Below are 20,679 nucleotides of genomic sequence, written 5' to 3' on the forward strand. Positions count from 1 at the left end.
CCACCTTAGATCAACAGGCTCTAGATCCCGAAGGTTGGGGACCCCTGCAGTGGAACTTAATGTAGATTCTCCTTCTGAAACATGTCTTCAGGAGAGTTTTGCCCGTGAAACACAAAGTTGAATTTGCCCACACATTTTCATTAAGTGCCCCAAGAAGGAAGTTATTATTAAGCCTATTCATTCAAAGGAATTTTGCTACATGATATAAATAGACAAAGGAGTGCTAATCAGTGCTACCGCCTTGCTTTGAAGGGAATCTTTTTTAAAATTCTAACAACCAGCTACAATTTAAAATGAGTCTATCAGATTGTCAAAGGTTTTTTTTTTTAACTGATAAAAATTAATTTTGGCAAGGATATGAGGAAAACACAGCCTCCACACCATTGTTAGAGATGAAAATTGGTATAATCTTTCTGATAGGCAGACTGGTAGTATGTTGATAAAGTAAAATTAATGTATGTCCTTTGACAGAAGTAGCCCATATCTGGATATTTCACCTAAGGAATAGTCACTCAGCTGAGGAGAGAGGTTTGTATAAAGATGCTCAGTACAGTTTTGTTTTTAAGGGGAAAATCTGAAACAACCAAATGTCTAATAATGGGTAATAATGGACACAGTGAAATAAAATTTGATATGAAGATACAAAGAGATAATGCTGCCATTAAAAATTGTTTAGTAGATTCAAATTTATTGCCATGGAAAGAAACTTATAAATACTATTGAGCTAATGAAAGTAAATTATATAAAAATACAGTTAGATTTATGTAGCATTTTACATGATGACTGCCCTGGTGGCTCAGTGTAAAGAATCCTCCTTCCAATGCAGGAGACACGGGTTCAATTTCTGGGTCAGGAAGATCCCCTGGAGAAGGGAAGGACTGCCCACTCCAGTATTCTTGCCTGAAGGATCCCACAGCCAGAGGAGTCTGGCGGGCTACAGTCAATACGGTCACAAAAGAATCAGACACAGCTGAGTGACTGAGGACGCACACAGATAAGGATGCTTAATAATTTCCTAAAACCAAAAAGATGAAGAGTTGCTGCGAAAGCAAGGCTAAAGAAAGAAAATATTGGGGAAATACCTTTTTTCTACTCTATTTTTTAAATTTTCATTTTTAATTGAAGGACAATAGCTTTATAGTGTTGTGTGAGTTTCTTCCATACAAGAGCGTGAATCAGCTGCAAGGATACGTATATCCCCTCCCTCTGAAGCCTCCCCCCCACCCCTTCCGTCTACCCATCTAGGTCATCACAGAGCACTGAACTGAGCGCCCTGTGTTACACAGCGGCTTCCCACTAGCTGTCTCTTTTACACGTGGCAGTGTATGTCTGTCAATACTCTCAGTGTGTCCCACCCTTTCTTTCTGCCACTGTGTCTACAAGTCTCTCCTCTGTGTCTATTCTGGTCCTGCAAGTAAGTTCATCAATACCATTTTTTCTAGATTCCATATATATGTATTAATATATTACTTCGATATTTGTTTTTCTTTCTTGTAGTTTAATTCAGTTTTTTTAAATTCTGAAAGTAACATGTTTGTAGTAAAAAATTAATACAAACGTCAAATGTCTGTAAAGTGAACAAGCTGTGTGTACATGTGTATGTTAATACACTTGATGGATTCATCCATATACAAACATATTTTTTGTTTCTTTAACTTACTTTTTTTTTTAATGTCTCACATTCAGAAGTCCTAACTCCAGCTAATAACAGCTGAATTCATCACACACATTTTTGAACCAAACACACTGGTCTGAAAATGGGGGAAGAAGTGGACCCCAGAGACAAAATTGGGGTACGACCGCTAAGAGGCTGAATGGATCCTAGTCGGCAAATGTCCTCTCTAGAGTAAAATACATTTAGGATGGGGACCCAAGAAGGGAAGGACCTATGCGTTTAACCTTGATATGAGGTTATTAAAGCTATGACAAACCTAGACAGTGCATTAAAAAGTAGAGACATCACTTTGCCAACAAAGGTCCATATAGTCAAAGCTATGGTTTTTCCAGTAGTAATGTTTGGATGTGAGAGTTGGACCATAATGAAGGCTGAGCATCAACGAACTGATGCTTTTGAATTGTCGTGCTAGAGAAAACTCTTGAGAGTCCCTTGGACAGAAGGATATCAAACCAGTCAATCCTAAAAAACAACTCTGAATATTCATTGGAAGGACAGTTGCTGAAGTTGAAGCTCCAATACTTTGGTCACCTGGTGCAAAGAGCCTACTCATTGGAAAAGACCCTGATGCTGGGAAAGTTTGAAGGCAGGAGGAGAAGGTGGTGACAGAGGATGAGATGGTTGGATAGCATCACCAACTCAGTGGACATGAGTTTGAGCAAACTCAGGGAGATAGTGAAGGACAGGGAAGCCTGGTGTGCTGCAGTTCATGGGATCACAAAGAGTTGTACACAACTTAACAACTGAATAATAACAGCAATGTGATTATTAATGTCAAAAACTGGGTAGTCTCTCTGGACTGAATATCTTCCCCCATCTTCCCCCTAACAAATTCATTTGTTTAAGCCCTAATCCTCAGTGTGATGGCACTTAGAGGTGGGCTTTTGGGAGGTAATTAGGTCATGAGGGTGGAGTGCTCATAAATGGGATGAGTACCTTCAGAAGGTGAAACAGTAGAAGGAAGTTCTCCCTTTCTCTCTGCCATGTGAGGACACAGCAAGTAGGTTGCTGTTTGCACGCCATCAAGAGGGCCTTCACCAGAACCAAATTGCCCAGCACTTGGATCTTAGAATTTCCAGCCTCCAGAACTATGAGAAATGAATTTCTGTTGTTCAAATCACCCAGTCCCTAGTATTTTGTTACAGCACCCTGGCGTGTTATGGCACATAGGCAAATCTCACTTTTTGAAAAAGTAAAGATATAATGAAATAGAAAAGTATCCCCCATCTCCTGTATTTCCCCTCGTATTTTCACATTGTCTGTGGCTATTTGGGTTACAGTGTTTGTTTAGATGGGCTGGCCTAGAATGTAAAGTGAGTGCTCAGGATAATTGATGATCACTACGACCAACCTAGATAGCATATTCAAAAGCGAAGACATTACTTTGCTGACTAAGGTCCGTCTAGTCAAGACTATGGTTTTTCCTGTGGTCATGTATGGATGTGAGAGTTGGACTGTGAAGAAGGCTGAGTGTCGAAGAATTGATGCTTTTAAACTGTGGTGTTGGAGAAGACTCTTGAGAGTCCCTTGGACTGCAAGGAGATCCAACCAGTCCATTCTGAAGGAGATCAGCCCTGGGATTTCTTTGGAAGGAATGATGCTAAAACTGAAACTCCAGTACTTTGGCCACCTCATGCGAAGGGTTGACTCATTGGAAAAGACTCTGATGCTGGGAGGGATTGGGAGCAGGAGAAGGGGACGACAGAGGATGAGATGGCTGGATGGCATCACTGACTCGATGGACGTGAGTCTGAGTAAACTCTGGGAGTTGGTGATGGACAGGGAGGCCTGGCGTGCTGCAGTTCATGGGATCGCAAAGAGTCGGACATGACTCAGTGACTGAACTGAACTGAACTGAACTGCTGCAGAAAGACCATCCTGTACCGAAAGAGCTGTGTCTTTTTAATCCATTCTTTCTATTACTGGTTTTAAATAATGTGTCTGACAAGATTCTGCTTTCTTTCTGTCAACTGTCAGTGAACAGGTATTGGGCATTATTTGTGGGGCTGTAAATACATTACATGAAAAAATAATGAGTCCTTAAAAAGTCAAGAGAAATGCCTCCAGAGACGTTTACCTCACATGGTGATTTATGTAGGTCTGGGAAGGAAGTTTCAGAAACTTCCAAATGAAAAGCCTGGAACATAAACTAATGTCTCTTCCAAATCTGCCTTTGCTGTAGCCCCTGGACATATTTCCCTTTCACTTCTAACCTGGAAGTTGGAGAATGTTTTTCATGTTCAACTTAAATTGTTTAGTTAATGGTCTAAGAATAACTCTTGGGAGCATCCCTCAGCATAACATGTTATTACTCTATCCCTCTGACTGTAATTTGATGTATCTATTGTGTTCTTGCTGAATAAACTGATCCCTGGGATTAATCATTTTCTTTTTACCGGCTAGAAATTGTAGACATTTAATGGATATACCTACATCAGTCAATTTAATGAGTCTCATTGTCTGAAGTTTGAAATATGATACTGATCCTGATCATTCTAATGCTGAAATATAGTTGACATTCATCCTTACCACAAGTTTCTAAGTTCTCCAAGTTTGTCTCTCTTGCCTGCCTGAGGAAGATAATTTAGCTAAAGCTTTTTTTTTTTTTTAATTTAATTCTTCCAGGGTCTGAGAACTCAAGTGCACTTTCTGGGTGATGTACAGAAGGGTCTAGAACATTCTTGCATGGTTCACTACAGGGCGCATTAACCAAATCACATAGTTTCGTTTTCTGTAAGAGGGACTGTTCTATCATCCCGGTAGGAATTGTGCCATTGAGGATCATGCTGGTAAATCTCACCCTGGGATATCACTGACAGCCTTGCAGTTGGAAAGGAGGCTGAGATGTTGACATGGATGTGGCATCTGTCCCTGGGCAGAGAGCCAGGGTAGAGTCCTGGCCAGTATGGGCAGGTCCCCTGTGCCTCTCTGGAGGCTGAGCCTAAGGATGGCCTTCCCAGATACAGGAGGACCATCTAGTCACCAAACACAGCCACAGGAAATTAAATGCACTCAAAGCTGAGTCATAATTCATGGCTTTTGTTCTCTGTTTTGTTTCCAGTTGTTTGAATTTATGAACTTCTTGGCTGAGAATGTCATCTTCTGTTACATGGGCCTGGCACTGTTCACGTTCCAGAATCACATCTTCAATGCTCTTTTCATACTTGGAGCTTTTGTATCCTTTGAAATACTGAACACAGGGAGAAGAAAACAAACTACTTAACTTTAGGGATTATTCTTTTAAATTGTTCATTTTCCTCAGATTTACTGCAAAGTTCAAATTCAAAACATGTAAGTAATTTGAGTTAGAGGAGAAAAGCATCCTAAGAAATATTGGGGCCTTTATTAAATGTCTGTGGTTCAAGATATAAAGTTTGAAAATTGCTGAGGAAAATAAAGGGAAAAAAACTGAAAGAGGATGACATTTTTTGAATATTCAAAATATGTTTAAAATATGTTATGAATCATTTACATAAAAATTATGTCAACCCATTTTTTTTATGTTTAATCTGCGTTAGAATGTATCAGAAAACAGCCAGGCCATAGAACTTTAGAAATACTTTCACTGAAAGATGGTAAAATCTTTTTTCCAGTGAAGACTTTGTAAAAAGGATAGACAAAGTAAAGATCAAGTCAAATTACCATGATGGATGTGCTTTCACTATCTTAAGCATTGTGCACATGTAAGTTTAATAAGACAGCCTCTTTCCTGTAAGTAAAAGAACAGGTAAAGTCAAGACCTCACTTTTAATGCAGGGGGCTTTTCTTGCTCTAGGTCTGGGATCTAAGCATTCCCAGAGGAAAGGGATGTCTATCAGAAAAGATACTGAGCCACTGTGGATGTTCCCAGGGATAGTCAGCGGCTGTTATCCTTGTTCCTGGTTGGAAAATGGACAAGATGCCCTCTGGGATCACAGGTAGACGATCCTAACAGCCAAGAGAGCCATCTCCTCTCTGGAAGCCCTGGTCCAACTAGGCACCAGCCCTGGCCTCTTGTTCTCTTTTCACTGAGCAGAGAAGTGAATTTTCAAATTCCATCCAAGTCTTAGAAGCACGCTCCCTCTTTCCCAAGTAACTCCTACCATTTGAGGACAGACTAGCACAGACAATCAGGGAAGATGTCCAAGATGTCAAAAGGGGACAGATGAGTACCACCAGTATTTTCATAGATTTTTTAACCTGTATAGCTTGGATTTTAGTGAAATGCCTCTTAAAGCAGAAGTTGTTTTATACATTTAGACAGGCAATTCCTCTCGAAATTAAATTCACTAAAAGAAAAAAAAAATAAGTGAAGCTTGCTAGATTTAGAGAGTATAAACTGATGGAAAGTAAGATGATAATCGTGAGCCAAAGCACATTTATCCTTTCTCAAGTGCTGCTTGAGAGGATAATGGCACAGCCTCGGAATGGTCTCTGCCTCACATTTTGCAGCAGAATTGAGCATAGAGTCAGTTATCAGCCACATAAATGTGATGAGAAAATTTACAGTGATTGAAATGGTATTGGATTAACAATTTTAAACCGAGTATATGTTCAAAGAAGACCTCTATTATTTCTGGAAAGGAACTGACATTGAAAGATGAATTTTGGAAGCGGTTTAGACATACATGTATCTACATGTTTGTTCCTATTTTCTGGGTCATAATATAGAGAAGCTTAAGGACATAATATTTAAAGCCCAAGGACTATCACACTTATTGCAACAACATTTTCCTCAATGTTTCCTTGCGTTTATCCACAGGTAGCAATTTTTGTAGCCAGAGCCTGCAACATATATCCCCTCTCCTTCCTCCTGAATCTAGGCCGGAAACACACGATCCCCTGGAACTTTCAACACATGATGATGTTTTCAGGTATGTGAATTTTGTGTGTTCATGCGACTCTTCTCTCATATTTTTTCCTTGTACTTGAAAACCGTGTACACTATACATTATACTTAGAGACTTCTTGGGGAAGCGTAACTTCTCTTTACCCCATTGTACCTACTTTCATGCTGCTATCCATACATTCTGTGCAACAATGGCATTTCTTTCCAGAAAGAAAATGAAATTAAAGAGAATATGGTTAAGATAGCCACGAGTTTCAATATCTGCCCGAAACTGGCCAGAATCTGGCCTAGAATAGCCACTGAACTTTTCCCTGACCTGTGCTCACTCAGTTGTGTCCGACTCTTTGGGACCACATGGACCACAGCCCGCCAGGCTCCTCTGTCCATGGGGATTCTCCAGGCAAGAATACTGGAGTAAGTTGCCATGCCCTCCCCCAGGGAATCTTTCCAACCCAGGAATCAAACCCAGCTCCCCTTCACTGCAGGCAGATTCCTTAACTGAGCCACCACGGAAGCCCTTTCCTGACCTATTTCAGATCAATTTTCAGTTGGAGGAATTTGCATAATTGTTTCACAAAATGCAGACTTACAGATAAATAGTGTGTAAGTGGTGCTGTTTCTGTCCAAAGTTATGGCTCCTTCTCCTTAGAAACCTTGCTGCTTCCCTATGCAAAGCTCCAGGAAGTTTTCATGGTTAGTACAGAAGCAAATCACATCCAAGTATGATCAGCTATTAGTTGAGAAAAGCGTTAATAGCAATTCCACCAAATACCAAGAGCTGTCCTACACACAGGTGGATGAAACCAACAAAGTCTCTATTCTCAAACCATAACCTGAAGTCCCCTTTTTCCCAAAGAAAACAAAATGAACTTGCTGACCCTGAACTGCTCTGGGGACTGTGTTTCTTTACGTTCAATTAATTTTCCTACCATCAGCCTTTTCTTATTTGGAGACTTTTCCCCTTACATGCCTTCTATGCACTTGTACACTTATATTACAGTCGGAGGCAGTTCACTGGAAGATACATGAGAGTAAAACAAAGCTTCACAATAGAGCAAACAAAATATGGGGTATACAGGAGAATATGGAAAAGGTGAGAAAAACTAGCATTTACTGCATATATGCTGCTGCTGCTAAGTTGCTTCAGTCGTGTCCGACTCTGTGTGACCCCACAGACAGCAGCCCACCAGGCTCCCCCGTCCCGGGGATTCTCCAGGCAAGAACACTGGAGTGGGTTGCCATTTCCTTCTCCAATGCATGAAAGTGAAAAGTCAAAATGAAGTCACTCAGTCGTGTCCAACTCATTGCGACCCCATGGACTGCAGCCTACCAGGCTCCTCTGTCCGTGGGATTTTCCAGGCAAGAGTACTGGTGTGGGTTGCCATTGCCTTTTGCTTTGCCTCTCATTATAAATCAATCCTAGTGAAGTGAAAGTTAAAGTTGCTCAGTTGCGTCCAACTCTTTGCAACCTCATGGACTATATGAAGTGAAGTGAAGTGAAGTTGCTCAGTTGTGTGCGACTCTTTGCAACCCCATGGACTGTAGCCCACCAGGCTCCTCCCTTCATGGGATTCTCCAGGCAAGAGTACTGGAGTGGGTTGCCATTTCCTTCTCCAGGGGATCTTCCCGACCCAGGGATCAAACCCAGGTCTCCAGCATTCCAGGCAGATGCTTTAACCTCTGAGCCGTATAAGTCCATGGAATTCTCCAGGCCAGAATACTGGAGTAGGTAGACTTTACCTTCTCCAGGGCATTTTCCCAACCCAGAGATCGAACGCAGGTCTTCTGCATTGCAGGCAGATTCTTAACCAGCTGAACAAGGAAAGCCCAAATTAATCCTATGAAGCAGATATTAATCCATTTTCTAGATGGAAAAAATGAGGTTCAGAATCTCAAAAAAAGTTTAAGTAACTTGGCTGAGGATGAAATCATTCCTAAGCCAAGGTCTGTGAAACTTCACCTCAAAACCCAACAAATCCACATTTTTAGAAGTAGGAATAAGGGCTTCCCCGGTGGCTTGGCGGTAAAGAATCTGCTTGCAATTCACGAGACACAGGTTCAATCCTTGGGGTCAGGAAGATCTCCTAGAAAAGGAAGTGGCAACTCTCTCCGGCATTCTTGCCTGGAAAACCCCACGGACAGAGGAGCTTGGTGGGCTACGGTCCATGGGTTTACAAAGAGCTGGACACAACTTAGTGAATGAACAGCAACTAGGAATAGAAGGCTTGTTTCACCTTCGCTTCCCTCCTAGCCTGTTCCGCACAGTAAAGGGTGGCAGCTCCCAGGCTGACAATGAGTCATTCAATCAAGTGCAGGCAAATGGAGGTCCAGAGTTTAAAAATGTCCTCCTGTAGGCCTCTGATGGTACTTCCCTACATTTCCAGATATGCCGGTGTGGCGTGCCCAAGAGAGAGAGTCATACAGAGTGTACCAGTAGGTGATCTTTAATTTAAAGCAGTGATGAACTTTGGTAATGATTAACTCTTATATTGGGACAGCAAAACGCAGATTGGATCACGTAAAGACGTTGGCACTGGGGTGCATTTTTGTAAAGCATTTCTAGGAGTCCTTCATTTCCATCAAAATATCAGTAGCTTCACTCTGGAGAATTGTGGTTTATTTTTAAAACTGGGATATTATATTTTAAACAATGCTTTATTTTACAAAGAAGATTTTGAGAAAAGTGCAAGGTTTAAATAGCTGTCTTGGGATGTGAAATGTCTGCCCAAATAACCTCGCGGCTTGCTGGTTTTCTGGATTTGGCATCTTCTGTGTTTGCTTAGCTGTCAAATTGGAGCTGCATTAAAATCTGAGGCCAGCAGTATGGTATGTATGGCCAGGGGATGTGAGGAAGCTCAGAACTTGATGCTACCTTTATGATATTCTAAAGTGGGGAGTCAGCGAACTAGGGCCTTTGAACCAAATCTAGCCCGCATGAATTTTGTGAATAAAGTTGAAACATAGCTCTTCCTCTCTTTATATAATACTGCCTGGGCTGCCTTTATGCTGTGCACGCTGTGCAAAGTCGCTTCAGTCGTGTTGGACTCTGTGACCCCATGGGCTGTAGTCCACAGGACTCCTCTGTCCATGGGATTCTCCAGGCAAGAATACTGGAGTGGGTTGCCCTGCCCTCCTCCAGGGATCTTCCAACCCACACCTTTTATGTCTCCTGCATTGGCAGGTAGGTCCTTTACCACTAGCACCATCAGGGAAGCCCCATCTTTACTCTACAAGGGCAGAATTGTATGTTGCAGTAGAAACTATATGATTTACAAAACCTCAACCAGTCCACTCTGAAGGAGATCAACCCTGGGATTTCTTTGGAAAGAATGATGCTAAAGCTGAAACTCCAGTACTTTGGCCACCTCATGCAAAGAGTTGACTCATTGGAAAAGACTCTGATGCTGGGAGGGATGCTGGGAGAAGGGGACGACCGAGGATGAGATGGCTGGATGGCATCACGATGGACGTGAGTCTGAGTGAACTCCGGGAGATGGTGATGAACAGGGAGGCCTGGCGTGCTGCGATTCATGGGGTTGCAAAGAGTCCGACATGACTGAGTGACTGAACTGAACTGAACTGAACTGAACTGAAAACAGCTACTACCTGGCCTTGTTCTAAAACACTTTCATCCTCTAGAAGAAAAACTATAACTCCATCACATTAATGGAATTGGCATTAATAGTTTAATTAGGGGAATACCCATCTGCCAGTTCCTATTATTAAGAACATTGACTTTTCCACTAAAAAGCTGTCTTCTTAGCTTTAAAATGAGGAAATTGCTACGTTACATGGTTATGTAATTGAATCATAGATGGTCAACTCTAAAGTCACTCTGTACCTTTCTAAGACCTTTTGTGGGTAATGTTTTGAGACTCATCTCCAGAGCAAGATAGGCTAGGCATTGGTCTCTTTCTGTGGATTAAAAGAGAGAAGGAAAGAAAGACATGGAGAACTTTGGAGTATCTTGCTCAAATCCTGGCAACTAGTTAAGAGATGAAATTGAGACTTAAACCTGGGCCTCCGGACTTTGAATTTAGATCCTTCTCTGCCTTGACAGGACTTCAGATTTACCCTCAAGGTCATGAGAACAGAAGTTAAATCAAAGCCGTGCCCTTCCTAGCCCAGGCAAACTCCAGCATCCAGTTCACAGTAAGCCACACATGTGGGTGACCCCCTTCCCCCAGCCATAGGCTCCGTTCTACACTGCACCCACTGATCCCCATCAGAATGTAGGAAGGATCAAGGGAGTTCACGATGTGGAGGGCAACAGTTTTCTTCAAAAGAGAATGCTCCAGACTAGGCTTTGATTTTCTGCATAAATCCTGATATTCCATACCTCATATTCCACACCTCACTCAGTACCTAAAGTTTTCAATGTATTTGCTGGGAAATAAAGAATTTAAAAGGTAAACTTAAGGTAATGCAAGCCAGAGGAGGAGGTGAAAAAGCAGATCAAATACACACAGTCTAGCCTTTTCTGGGTATGTGGACACCACAGCTGCTGAGATCAGAAAAACAACCGACCCTCTTAAAGAATATTTTCATTATAATGTAGTTTAATGTTCTTAATTATGTCCAGAGGGGTTTTGATCATCCAGTGAGAAGGAAACTTTGAAGCTCGCTGGTGGGACCTAGTTGTCCTTGCCTCACTGAGAAATGAAAATGGAGCCTCTCTTTACACAGCTCAAAACATTTTTCAGAGTCCTTAGAAGAAAGTAAATGACAATAACCCTCTATCTAAAATGGGTGAAAGTGAAAGTGAAGTCGCACAGTTGTGTCAACTGTTTGCGACCACGTGGACTGTAGTCTACCAGGCTCCTCCATCCATGGGATTCTCCAGGCAAGAATACTGGAGTGGATAGCCATTTCTTTCTCCAGGGTATCTTCCTGACCCAGGAAGGGTGAATTTATTTACACAGCCCCTCTGTCATCACCCAGCTTCTCATTTCACAGACATTTCCTTACAGGCTCGCTTAGGTAAGTGTTTGGGTGAACGGAGACCAAGCTGAGAACCCTGCCCTTAAAGCGGCTTGCAGTTTCAGAGAGAGAACTTGGCTTTGGGCCAAGGTTCACTAAGCCCTTGCAGCACAGATGGTTCAAAGGCCAATCAAATAAGAGCCAGAATTTCTGTCTTAGTCAATTACACCTGCTATGTGACAAAGCCTTTCCTCCATCATCTTTACTCTCCCCTTGTACATGACTTTTTGGCACTGGGCAGGAAGAGGGCTGGTGATGCTTTAGAAGTAGAAGTGGATTCACTTGTAAAGTTAAAGAAGCTTCAGTTTGAAGCTCCCCAGGTCCCTGTTCCAAGACCCTGAGATGAGCCCTAGCAGTGTGTTCTGATGGTATATAAAATCTGTTAAAGATATTTCTGTCTCTTTTTTCTTAAAGAGGGTCCCAAATGTATAAGTTTCAGGCCCCATAAACCTGAATCAGCTCCTATGTCCATTTTGGAGGCACCTGAGGATGAGAGTTTGCAGAGGGATCCTGGGCTCATTACTTACCTCCCGGTTGGGGAGGGGGGTGGGGGGATGGTCTTCGCACAGGGCCTGCAGTGAGCACTGAAGTAAGGCACGGAGCTTCGTAGATGGTGGGGTTTCAGCAATGTTTGGGGGGAAACCTCACATTGTTCCTGGATGATGACCATACTACCACTCCACCACCCTCTGCCCTCTCCCCTCAATACTCCACCTTTGGCTTCTAGAGCCAGTTAAAGTGAGCAAAGCCACTGTCAGGACCCAGGCTGAATTTCTCACCTAGCACAGGCCCTGTGCTAAGTCGCTTCAGTCATGTCCAACTCTTTGCGAGCCCTTGGCCTGTAGCCCACCAGGCTCCTCTGTCCATGGGATTCTCCAGGCAAGAATACTGGAGTGGTTTGCCGTTTCCTCTTCCAGGGGATTTCCCGACCCAGGGATTGAACTTGTGTCTCTCATATCTCCTGCACTGGCAGGCAGGTTCTTTACCACTGAGCCACCTTGGGAAGCCCAGTCCCTACCCAGTTTATTTTGTATAGACTCAGCGTCCACACACGTGCAGCCTTAGAACCTGAAAATGAGGAACGGTCTCAAGGTCAGGAGGAGCGTGGTCTCTTTGCTTCCTCAGTCTTGAGAAGCTTTTAATAATGCAAATTCTGGTTGTTGTTTTTTTTTTGGTAGCTAGGTTGCAGCTCAGAGTCAGCTGGGGAAGTTTACCCTGAGACATTTTAAGACCTTCTTTAAATTCAAGGCCAGGAGTCCGTCACTGCTCTGTTGTATCGTGTGACTCCCAGCACAAAGGGCTTAAGAGGACTGCTCAGCATCCTGCCCCCCTCTCCCCGAAACTGTTCCTGTCGTGCTCAGCACAGCCCCAGTTAATGCTTGGAGTGGGCGGCCCCACCTAGCACTCAGTTCACTTGAAACCGAAGATGCAAACCTCTGTGGTTTAAATTAAAGGACGAGATGTGCTTTGCACAAATTAGCTTTCCCATTGATATGGTGCATATTACAAAGATCAGGCCTCTTGTTTTGATTCAAATCTGTGTGCTGCAATTTTTATTTAATTTAAAACTAAATAAGAGCCAAGAATTGCTAGAAGGCGGGGAAATACCAAGCCTAATTGAGCCCTGGCAGCCTTTCTGAAACCACTGGAACCACCAGGGACTGTAGGCTAGTGGGTTGTGGAGGCTCATGCAGAGTTGCTGTGCCGAACTGGACAGAAGGGAAGCCCAGAGTCATCCGGGCAGGTTGAAAGAGCCCAGCAGTGTGTCAGAAGACATGATTCGCCAATTTATCCATTTCTATTGCACTTTGAAGAGACTCTGTAACCCTGAAGTGTCCTATCCCATGAACTCGGAAGGGTTTTAACCTGGAAAATGCGATCGCAGTATATGGATATAACATAAAACCTCATCCATGAGTTTACATAACCATAAAGACAACAGCCCCAAGTGTGGCCCGGCTTTGCTGCTAATGTTGTTTGTTGCTCATTTGCTTGTCCACCAGCACTCATTAGCATCCAAATAGCTGCTGGCACTAAAGAACTAAGGGGAAGGCATGGAAGAAAAACTTTAAATTAAGAAAAATTTCCCATTAGCATTTATCTTCCCCCCTTACTAGTGAAAACACTGCCATTACTATTCAAGTTTTGGAAAACACTGTGCTCGGTATAGAACCCCAGTGTTCTATAGAACAGCTTAAGAACTCTGCCCACGTGTTGGTGAGCGTTTTTCTATGTCTTTTTGGTGAGCTACTGATCAGGCTGTGGTCAGAGCCAGTCTGAGACTTTGACCCCAAAATGGCCTTCCCTTCTTGACATTCAGTTACAGAAAAGAAAAATATGTAAGTGAAGAGTCTAGGTTATTGTTTCAGCAGTGCCTAGCCATCTATGGGGTCGCACAGAGTCGGACATGACTGAAGTGATTTAGCAGCAGCAGCAGTAGCAGTCTTTATCTTGGAGAAGGAAGTGGCAACCCACTCCAGTATACTTGCCTGGAGAATCCTGTGGACAGAGGAGCCTGGAGGGCTGCTGTCCATGGGGTCGCACAGAGTCGGACACAACTGAAGCGACTTAGCATGCATGCATGCATTGGAGAAGGAAATGGCAACCCACTCCAGTGTTCTTGCCTGGAGAATCCCAGGGACGGGGGAGCCTGGTGGGCTGTCATCTATGGGGTCGCACAGAGTCGGACACGACTGAAGCGGCTTAGCAGCTTTGTTGGCAAAGTAATGTCTCTACTTTTCGATATGCTGTCTAGGTTGGTCATAACTTTTCTTCTAAGGAGTAAGCGTCTTTTAATTTCATGGCTGCAGTCATCTGCAGTGATTTTGGAGCCCAAAAAAATAAAGTCCGACACTGATTCCACTGTTTCCCCATCTATTTCCCATGAAGTGATGGGACAAGATGCCATGATCTTATTTTTCTGAATGTTGAGCTTTAAGCCAACTTTTTCACTCTCCACTTTCACTTTCATCAAGAGGCTTCTTTGTTCCTCTTCACTTTCTGCCATAAGGGTGGTGTCATCTGTATATCTGAGGTTACTGATATTTTTTCTGGCAATGTTGATTCCAGCTTGTGCTTCTTCCAACCCAGGGTTTCTCATGATGTACTCTGCATAGAAGTTAAATATAGACTCTCTCTCTATAACCACCTAAATAAATGGAACCATATTAATCCATCAGACTGTCCCACACAATTACCAGCCACCATATAAAAGGAGCACTTCCAGGCTTTCTTGATCCTTTGAACCCAAAGCTGTGGTCCTGGGACCAGCCGCTATGACACCACTGGGGATCTCTTTAGAAATGCTGATTCCAAGTCTGCCTTCGGATAAGATTCCCAGGCAATTTCTGTGCATGTGAAGGTCTGAGAAGCACATCCCAGAACATCACCACAGTTCATGGTTTCTGTTCTGAACCTCTCTCTTCAATACATTCCCCCCACCTTATTCACTTTTGCTTTAGACCCTTCTGTGATGCCAGTCTTGCTTCTTTTTTTTTCATTTGCCAGGCTTATCAGCAGAGCAATGTTTACCCAGTTACTGAATTTCCTCCAGTTCCTCAAGCATGCGGAGATCTTTCCTACCTCTACTCCCCGAACCCCACCCCCCACCATTTACTCAGTTTCTTGGTTTGCCCTGACCCCTTTCCACACCCACCACCTTCACTTTTTACTCAGTAATTGGTTTTATCCTTCACATCTTGGCTTAGACGTCACTTCCTGTAGGAAAACTCTTCTTGTGGTTCAGTCACTCAGTCGAGTCCGACTCTTTGCAACCCATGGACTACAGCACGCTGGGCATCCTTGTCCTTCACCATCTCTCAGAACTTGCTCAAACTCATGTACATTGAGTCAGTGATGCCATTCAACCATCTCATCCTTGGTCGTCCCCTTCTCCTCCTGCCCCCAATCCCTCCCAGCATCAGGGTCTTTTCCAATGAGTCAGCTTTTTGCATCAGGTGGCCAAAGTATTGGAGTTTCAGCTTGAGCATCAGTCCTTCCAATGATTATTCAGGACTGATTTCCTTTAGGATTGACAGGTTTGATCTTCTTACAGTCCAAAGGACACTCGGGTCTTTTCAATTCCACAGTTCAAAAACATCAATTCTTCAATACTCAGCCTTTTTCATGGTCCAACTCTCACATCCGTACATGACTACTAGAAAAACATAGCTTTGACTGGACGGACCTTTGTTGGCAAAGTAATGTCTCTGCTTTTTAATATGCTGTCTAGGTTTGTCACAGCTTGTCTTCCAAGAAGCAAGCATCTTTTAATTTCATGGCTGCAGTCACCATCTGCAGTGATTTTGGAGCCCAAGAAAATAAAGCCTCTCACTGTTTCCAACATTTCCCCATCTATTTGCCATGAAGTGATGGGACCAGATGCCATGATCTTAGTTTTTCGAGTGTTGAATTTTTTAAGCCAGCTCTTTCACTCTCCTCTTTTACCTTTATCAAGAGGCTCTTTAGATCCTCTTTGCTTTCTGCCATAAGGGTGGTGTCATCTGCATATCTGAGGTTGTTGATATTTCTCCTGGAAATCTTGATTCCAGCTTGTGCTTCATCCAGCCTGGCATTTTTGCATGATGTACTCTGCATATAAGTTAAATAAGCAGAGTGATAATATACAGCCTTGACATACTCCTTGCCCAGTTGTCTGGGTTGATGTTCCTCACCTCTGTTTCTGTAACACCCAACACTTCTCCTCTCCTAGTACCCATCTCATTCTACTGTGATTTTTGGTTCACCCCACTCTATGCCCCTCTAGACAGGGAGCTTTGTGAAGCTAAATGCTTATCTATTGGGTTCACTCTGTACACTCAGCACCCAGCCCACTACTTGAACCTGAGTAGCCTTCTACAAATAAGTGACAGATAAATAGGCAGATGAATGAACAATTTAAAACGGTATCTCAGTCACTCAGTCAGTTCAACCACTCAGTCATGTCCGACTCATTGCATGCCCCTGCACTGCAGCACGCCAGGCTTCCCTGTCCATCACCAACACCCAGAGTTTACTCAAACTCATGTCCAAAGAGTCAGTGATACCGTCCAACCATCTCATCTTCTGTCATCCCCTCTCCTCCCACCTTCAATCTTTCGCAGCATCAGGGTCTTTTCCAATGAGTCAGTTCTTAGCAGCAGGTGGCCAAAGTTTTGGAGGTTCAGCTTCAGCATCAGTCCTTCCATTGAATATTCAGGACTGATTTCCTTTAGGATGGATCGGTTGGATCTCCTTGCAGTGTCTACACAACAGTGTCTACACAATTTAAATGGTATACTTCACCAAAAATGCCACTTAAGGACTCTCCATTCCTGTTCTATCAGACTGGGAACTTCGGAATCCAAAATCGCCCCATATGCAGCTCTCAGACCAGGCTTGCCTGATTCTACAGGTGCAAGCCAAGCAACAATACACTTAAGGAAAGAGATCCACAAATAAAACCATTTGTTTTTTAAATGAAAGTATTTTTCACCAAGAAAAATACTGAGTCTTCCTAACAGTAGACATTGTTAACACTTCCTTGTAAGTAATATGTAAAGTTACTTCCTTGTAAGTAACTAATATGAGACTGTTTTTCAAATCTTCACTTGCTTTGTGTTGGGGGGATGTTTTTGGTTTCCAATTAAAAACTTTAGATCTCATTTAAAACCCTAAGATTTTTATATGAGCCAAGTGATTTGAATCAAGAATCAGGCTTAGCTTCAGCTTAGGAAAAAACAAAAAACAAAAAAGATTTCTGTAAACGTATATGCAAGGGTTGTCTGAGAATCTGAGGCTTCTCTAAGCAAGAGGACTCTGTTTTCGTTGTTTTTTGAAGGGGAGGGGAGGTGCACTGGATCTTAGTGCGCTGGATCTTAGTTCCCCAACCAGGGGTCAAACCAGGCCCAGACAGTGAAAGCATGGAGTGCTAAGCACCGGACTGCCTGGGAAATTCCAGCAGGACTTTTTCTCTTCTTGTCTCTTCCTTTTTCATTCTTCCAGAGAAAGACAACCTGAATGACATCATCATGGCATCAAGCATTCCTTGCCAAGGCTTCCTCTTCAAAGCCCCCTCCCCCAGAGACCCATGTCCTCCCCTGTTCCTGAGCTACATCTCCTTCCAGCTCTTGGTGTACCTTGTGCAATTAATTAGGCCACTGTCTTCCTTACCACTGCTGCTAAGTCACTTCAGTCGTGTTCGACTCTGTGCAACCCCATAGATGGCTTCCCCGTCCCTGGGATTCTCCAGGCAAGAACTCTGGAGTGGGTTGCCATTTCCTTCTCCAATGCATGAGTGAAAAGTGAAAGTGAGGTCACTCAGTCGTGTCAGACTAAGCGACCCCATGGACTGCAGCCACTACAAGACCACTAAGCAGTTCACAGGGCACAAGCTCAGGATATTTGTTTTCTCCACTAGAAAAGATGAACCACACCAAGTCCCCAGCTCTCTCACTGAAGCCTGGGGCGGACATGAGTGGGCAAGTGGGCAAGTGGAGAAGGTCTTCTGAGGTCTTCAAATAGGAAGGAATGAGGGAGGAGTCATGAAAATGTTCTAACCAGTCTATCACACAGTCACAGAAAAAGTCATCTTAACTAATAAAAGCCACGTGCCACATTGCAATGACAAAGTAGACAAACGCAGTAGGCCCATATGAACTGAATATTCCATTAAGTCCAAATGTGTGCTCTGTCGCTAAGTCATGCCCAGCTCTTTGCCACCGCATGGACTGTAGCCCTCCAGGCTCCTCTGTCCATGGAATTCTCCAGGCAAGACTACAGGAGTGGGTTGCCATTTCCTTCTCCAGGGGATCTTCCCAACCCAGGAATCAAACCCAACTCTCTTGTATCTCCTACATTGGCAAGTGAGTCCTTTACCACTGAGCCACCAGGGAAGCTCTCCATTAAGTCCTCATATAGCTTCAAATGCTGGGAAAAAGTGTGAATATGGCAAGCTGAGAACATCTGAGAACTAGCTTCAAACTACAGCCAGTCCCATAGTTATCTCCTATTATTTGGTCAAAATAGCATATTCTTCACTTAGTTCCCAAATAAATTTAGAGTAAAAGTTATGAGCCACTGCATTTTAAATAGAAGATTAGATTCCTCTATTTGGCAGAAAATAATATTTTTCTAAGGGAGAAGGCAATGGCAACCCACTCCAGTATTGTTGCCTAGAGAATCCCAAGGGCATAAATAGGAACTACTGTTTTGGTAAAATGCAGAGGGCTCATGCTTTAAAGCAGTCTTAGCCATGGGAAGCGGTGTGGTTAACCCTCTCCAAACCTCAGCTCTCTTGGCTGTAAAATGGTGTTTACCATAGTTGGTCAGTGTTGAAAACCAAACTAGAAAATGAATATAAAATGCCTGGCACAGGGACGGCCACTTAGGAAACAGTCAACAGTTGGGAATTTCCATCATTTTCTTTAACCACCACAGAAAAAGATAGCCATTAGTGCTTCATAGAGACTTGATTCATATAAACCCGCAACTGTTCTCAGAAAAATCTTCTATCAGAGATGAAGGTCTTTATTCCTAATAAGGTATGACTGTCAGATCACTGCTGAGGACCTACCTGTGCTAATGCTACTGACATACCCATGGACGGCAAGAACCCCCGATCCCTTCATTTAAGGACAATTGCTGATCTTCTGCTTTTAGTTCCAGCAGCAACTTATTCCTGGCACTAAGAGATGAAACGTTATAAACTCAAAGTGAAACTCAAGGTAACAGTTTTTGTGAGGAAAATATATTGTAACCCTCTCTGGGACACTACCCTTATGGTAGAATCTGTCTCCTTTATGGCAGATGACTCCACCCTTATGGCAGAAAGTGAAGAAGAACTAAAGAGCCTCTTGATGAAAGTGAAAGAGGAGAGTGAAAAAGTTGGCTTAAAACTCAACATTCAGAAAGCTAAGATCATGGCATCCAGTCCCATCACTTCATGGCAAATAGATGGGGAAACAATGGAAACAGTGAGAGACCTTATTTTCTTGGGCTCCAAAATCACTGCAGATGGTAACTGCAGCCATGAAATTAAAATACGCTTGCTCCTTGAAAGAAAAGCTATGACCAACCTAGACAGCATATTAAAAAGCAAAGACATTACTTTGCCAATAAAGGTCCGTCTAGTCAAGGCTATGGTTTTTCATGTATGGATATGAGAGTTGGACTATAAAGAAAGCTGGGAACCAACCAATTGATGCTTTTGAACTGTGGTGTTGGAGAAGACTCTTGAGAGTCTCTTGGACTGCAAGGAGATCCAACCAATCAATCCTAAAGGAAATCAGTCCTGAATAATCATTGGAAGGACTGTTGCTGAAGCTGGAACTCCAATACTTTGGTCCCCTAATGCTAAGGACTGACTCATTTGAAAAGACCCTGATCCTGGGAAAGATTGAAGGCGGGAGGAGAAGGGGACAACAGAGGATGAGATGGCTGGATGGCATCATTGACTCAGTGGATATGAGTTTGAGTAAACTCTGGGAGTTCGTGATGGACAGGAAAGCTTGGTGTGTTGCAGTCCATGGGGTCGCAAAGAGTCGGACATGACTGAGCAACTGAACTGAATTGGGACAAGTTGACACGTGCAAAATGTCACTATCTACTTAAGCATTTATTGAGTGTGAAAACGTGGCAAGACCTTGTAGATTACCCAACCACGCTATATATAGAGTAAGCCAAGAAGAGCATGCCAGCCTGAGAGATGCTGAGTAATGAAAGGGGACAACCCAGAATGCTTGTCACCTCTCCCTATATCTCAAGACAAGGTCTTACAAACATATGGAAAAATAAATAATCTTATTTAATCTGGGAAACTTACATGATCATTTCAGCTTTTCAGGTATGTCACAGTTCAGTTCAGTTCAGTCGCTCAGTCGTGTCACAGGTATCACAAATATCTGACTGATAGTTTTAATCAAGTGAAACTGTCTACTGAGGCAAAAAAATAGACTACATTGTTTTCCCCTGTTTTCTGCCTGAATTTGCTTCCTAATTGCTTGCTTGTTTCTGACATTAGGTTGACATAACCTTAGAAAACTATCGATACACACAAAGCAAGCTCAAAAAATAAGTCTGTCTGTGCCATGCATAAATCCCTCTAATTCCGCCCTCAGGTTCTGTGGATAGAGTTCAGAAGAAGTCAATAAGATTGACTCAAGTAAGTTATATGTGCAAATGAGCAAGAAGCAGTTACATTTGAAAATGCCTTGTGCTA

General features: G+C 43.0%; 1 protein-coding gene across 2 annotated transcripts in view; it reads left to right on the top strand.

Moving 5' to 3' along the window:
* Positions 1-20,679, top strand: part of SLC9A9 (solute carrier family 9 member A9) — a 652,914-nt gene that overhangs the window by 394,313 nt on the left and 237,922 nt on the right. For both annotated transcript variants that reach the window (XM_004003282.5, XM_042235926.2), the window contains exons 10-11: positions 4,737-4,850; positions 6,417-6,528. In XM_004003282.5, coding sequence (XP_004003331.2) covers positions 4,737-4,850; positions 6,417-6,528 — 226 coding nt within the window. The remainder of the gene's footprint in view (positions 1-4,736; positions 4,851-6,416; positions 6,529-20,679) is intronic.

This window comes from Ovis aries, chromosome 1, assembly GCF_016772045.2.
Source record: "Ovis aries strain OAR_USU_Benz2616 breed Rambouillet chromosome 1, ARS-UI_Ramb_v3.0, whole genome shotgun sequence".
In the NCBI taxonomy this organism is placed as follows: Eukaryota; Metazoa; Chordata; class Mammalia; order Artiodactyla; family Bovidae; genus Ovis; species Ovis aries.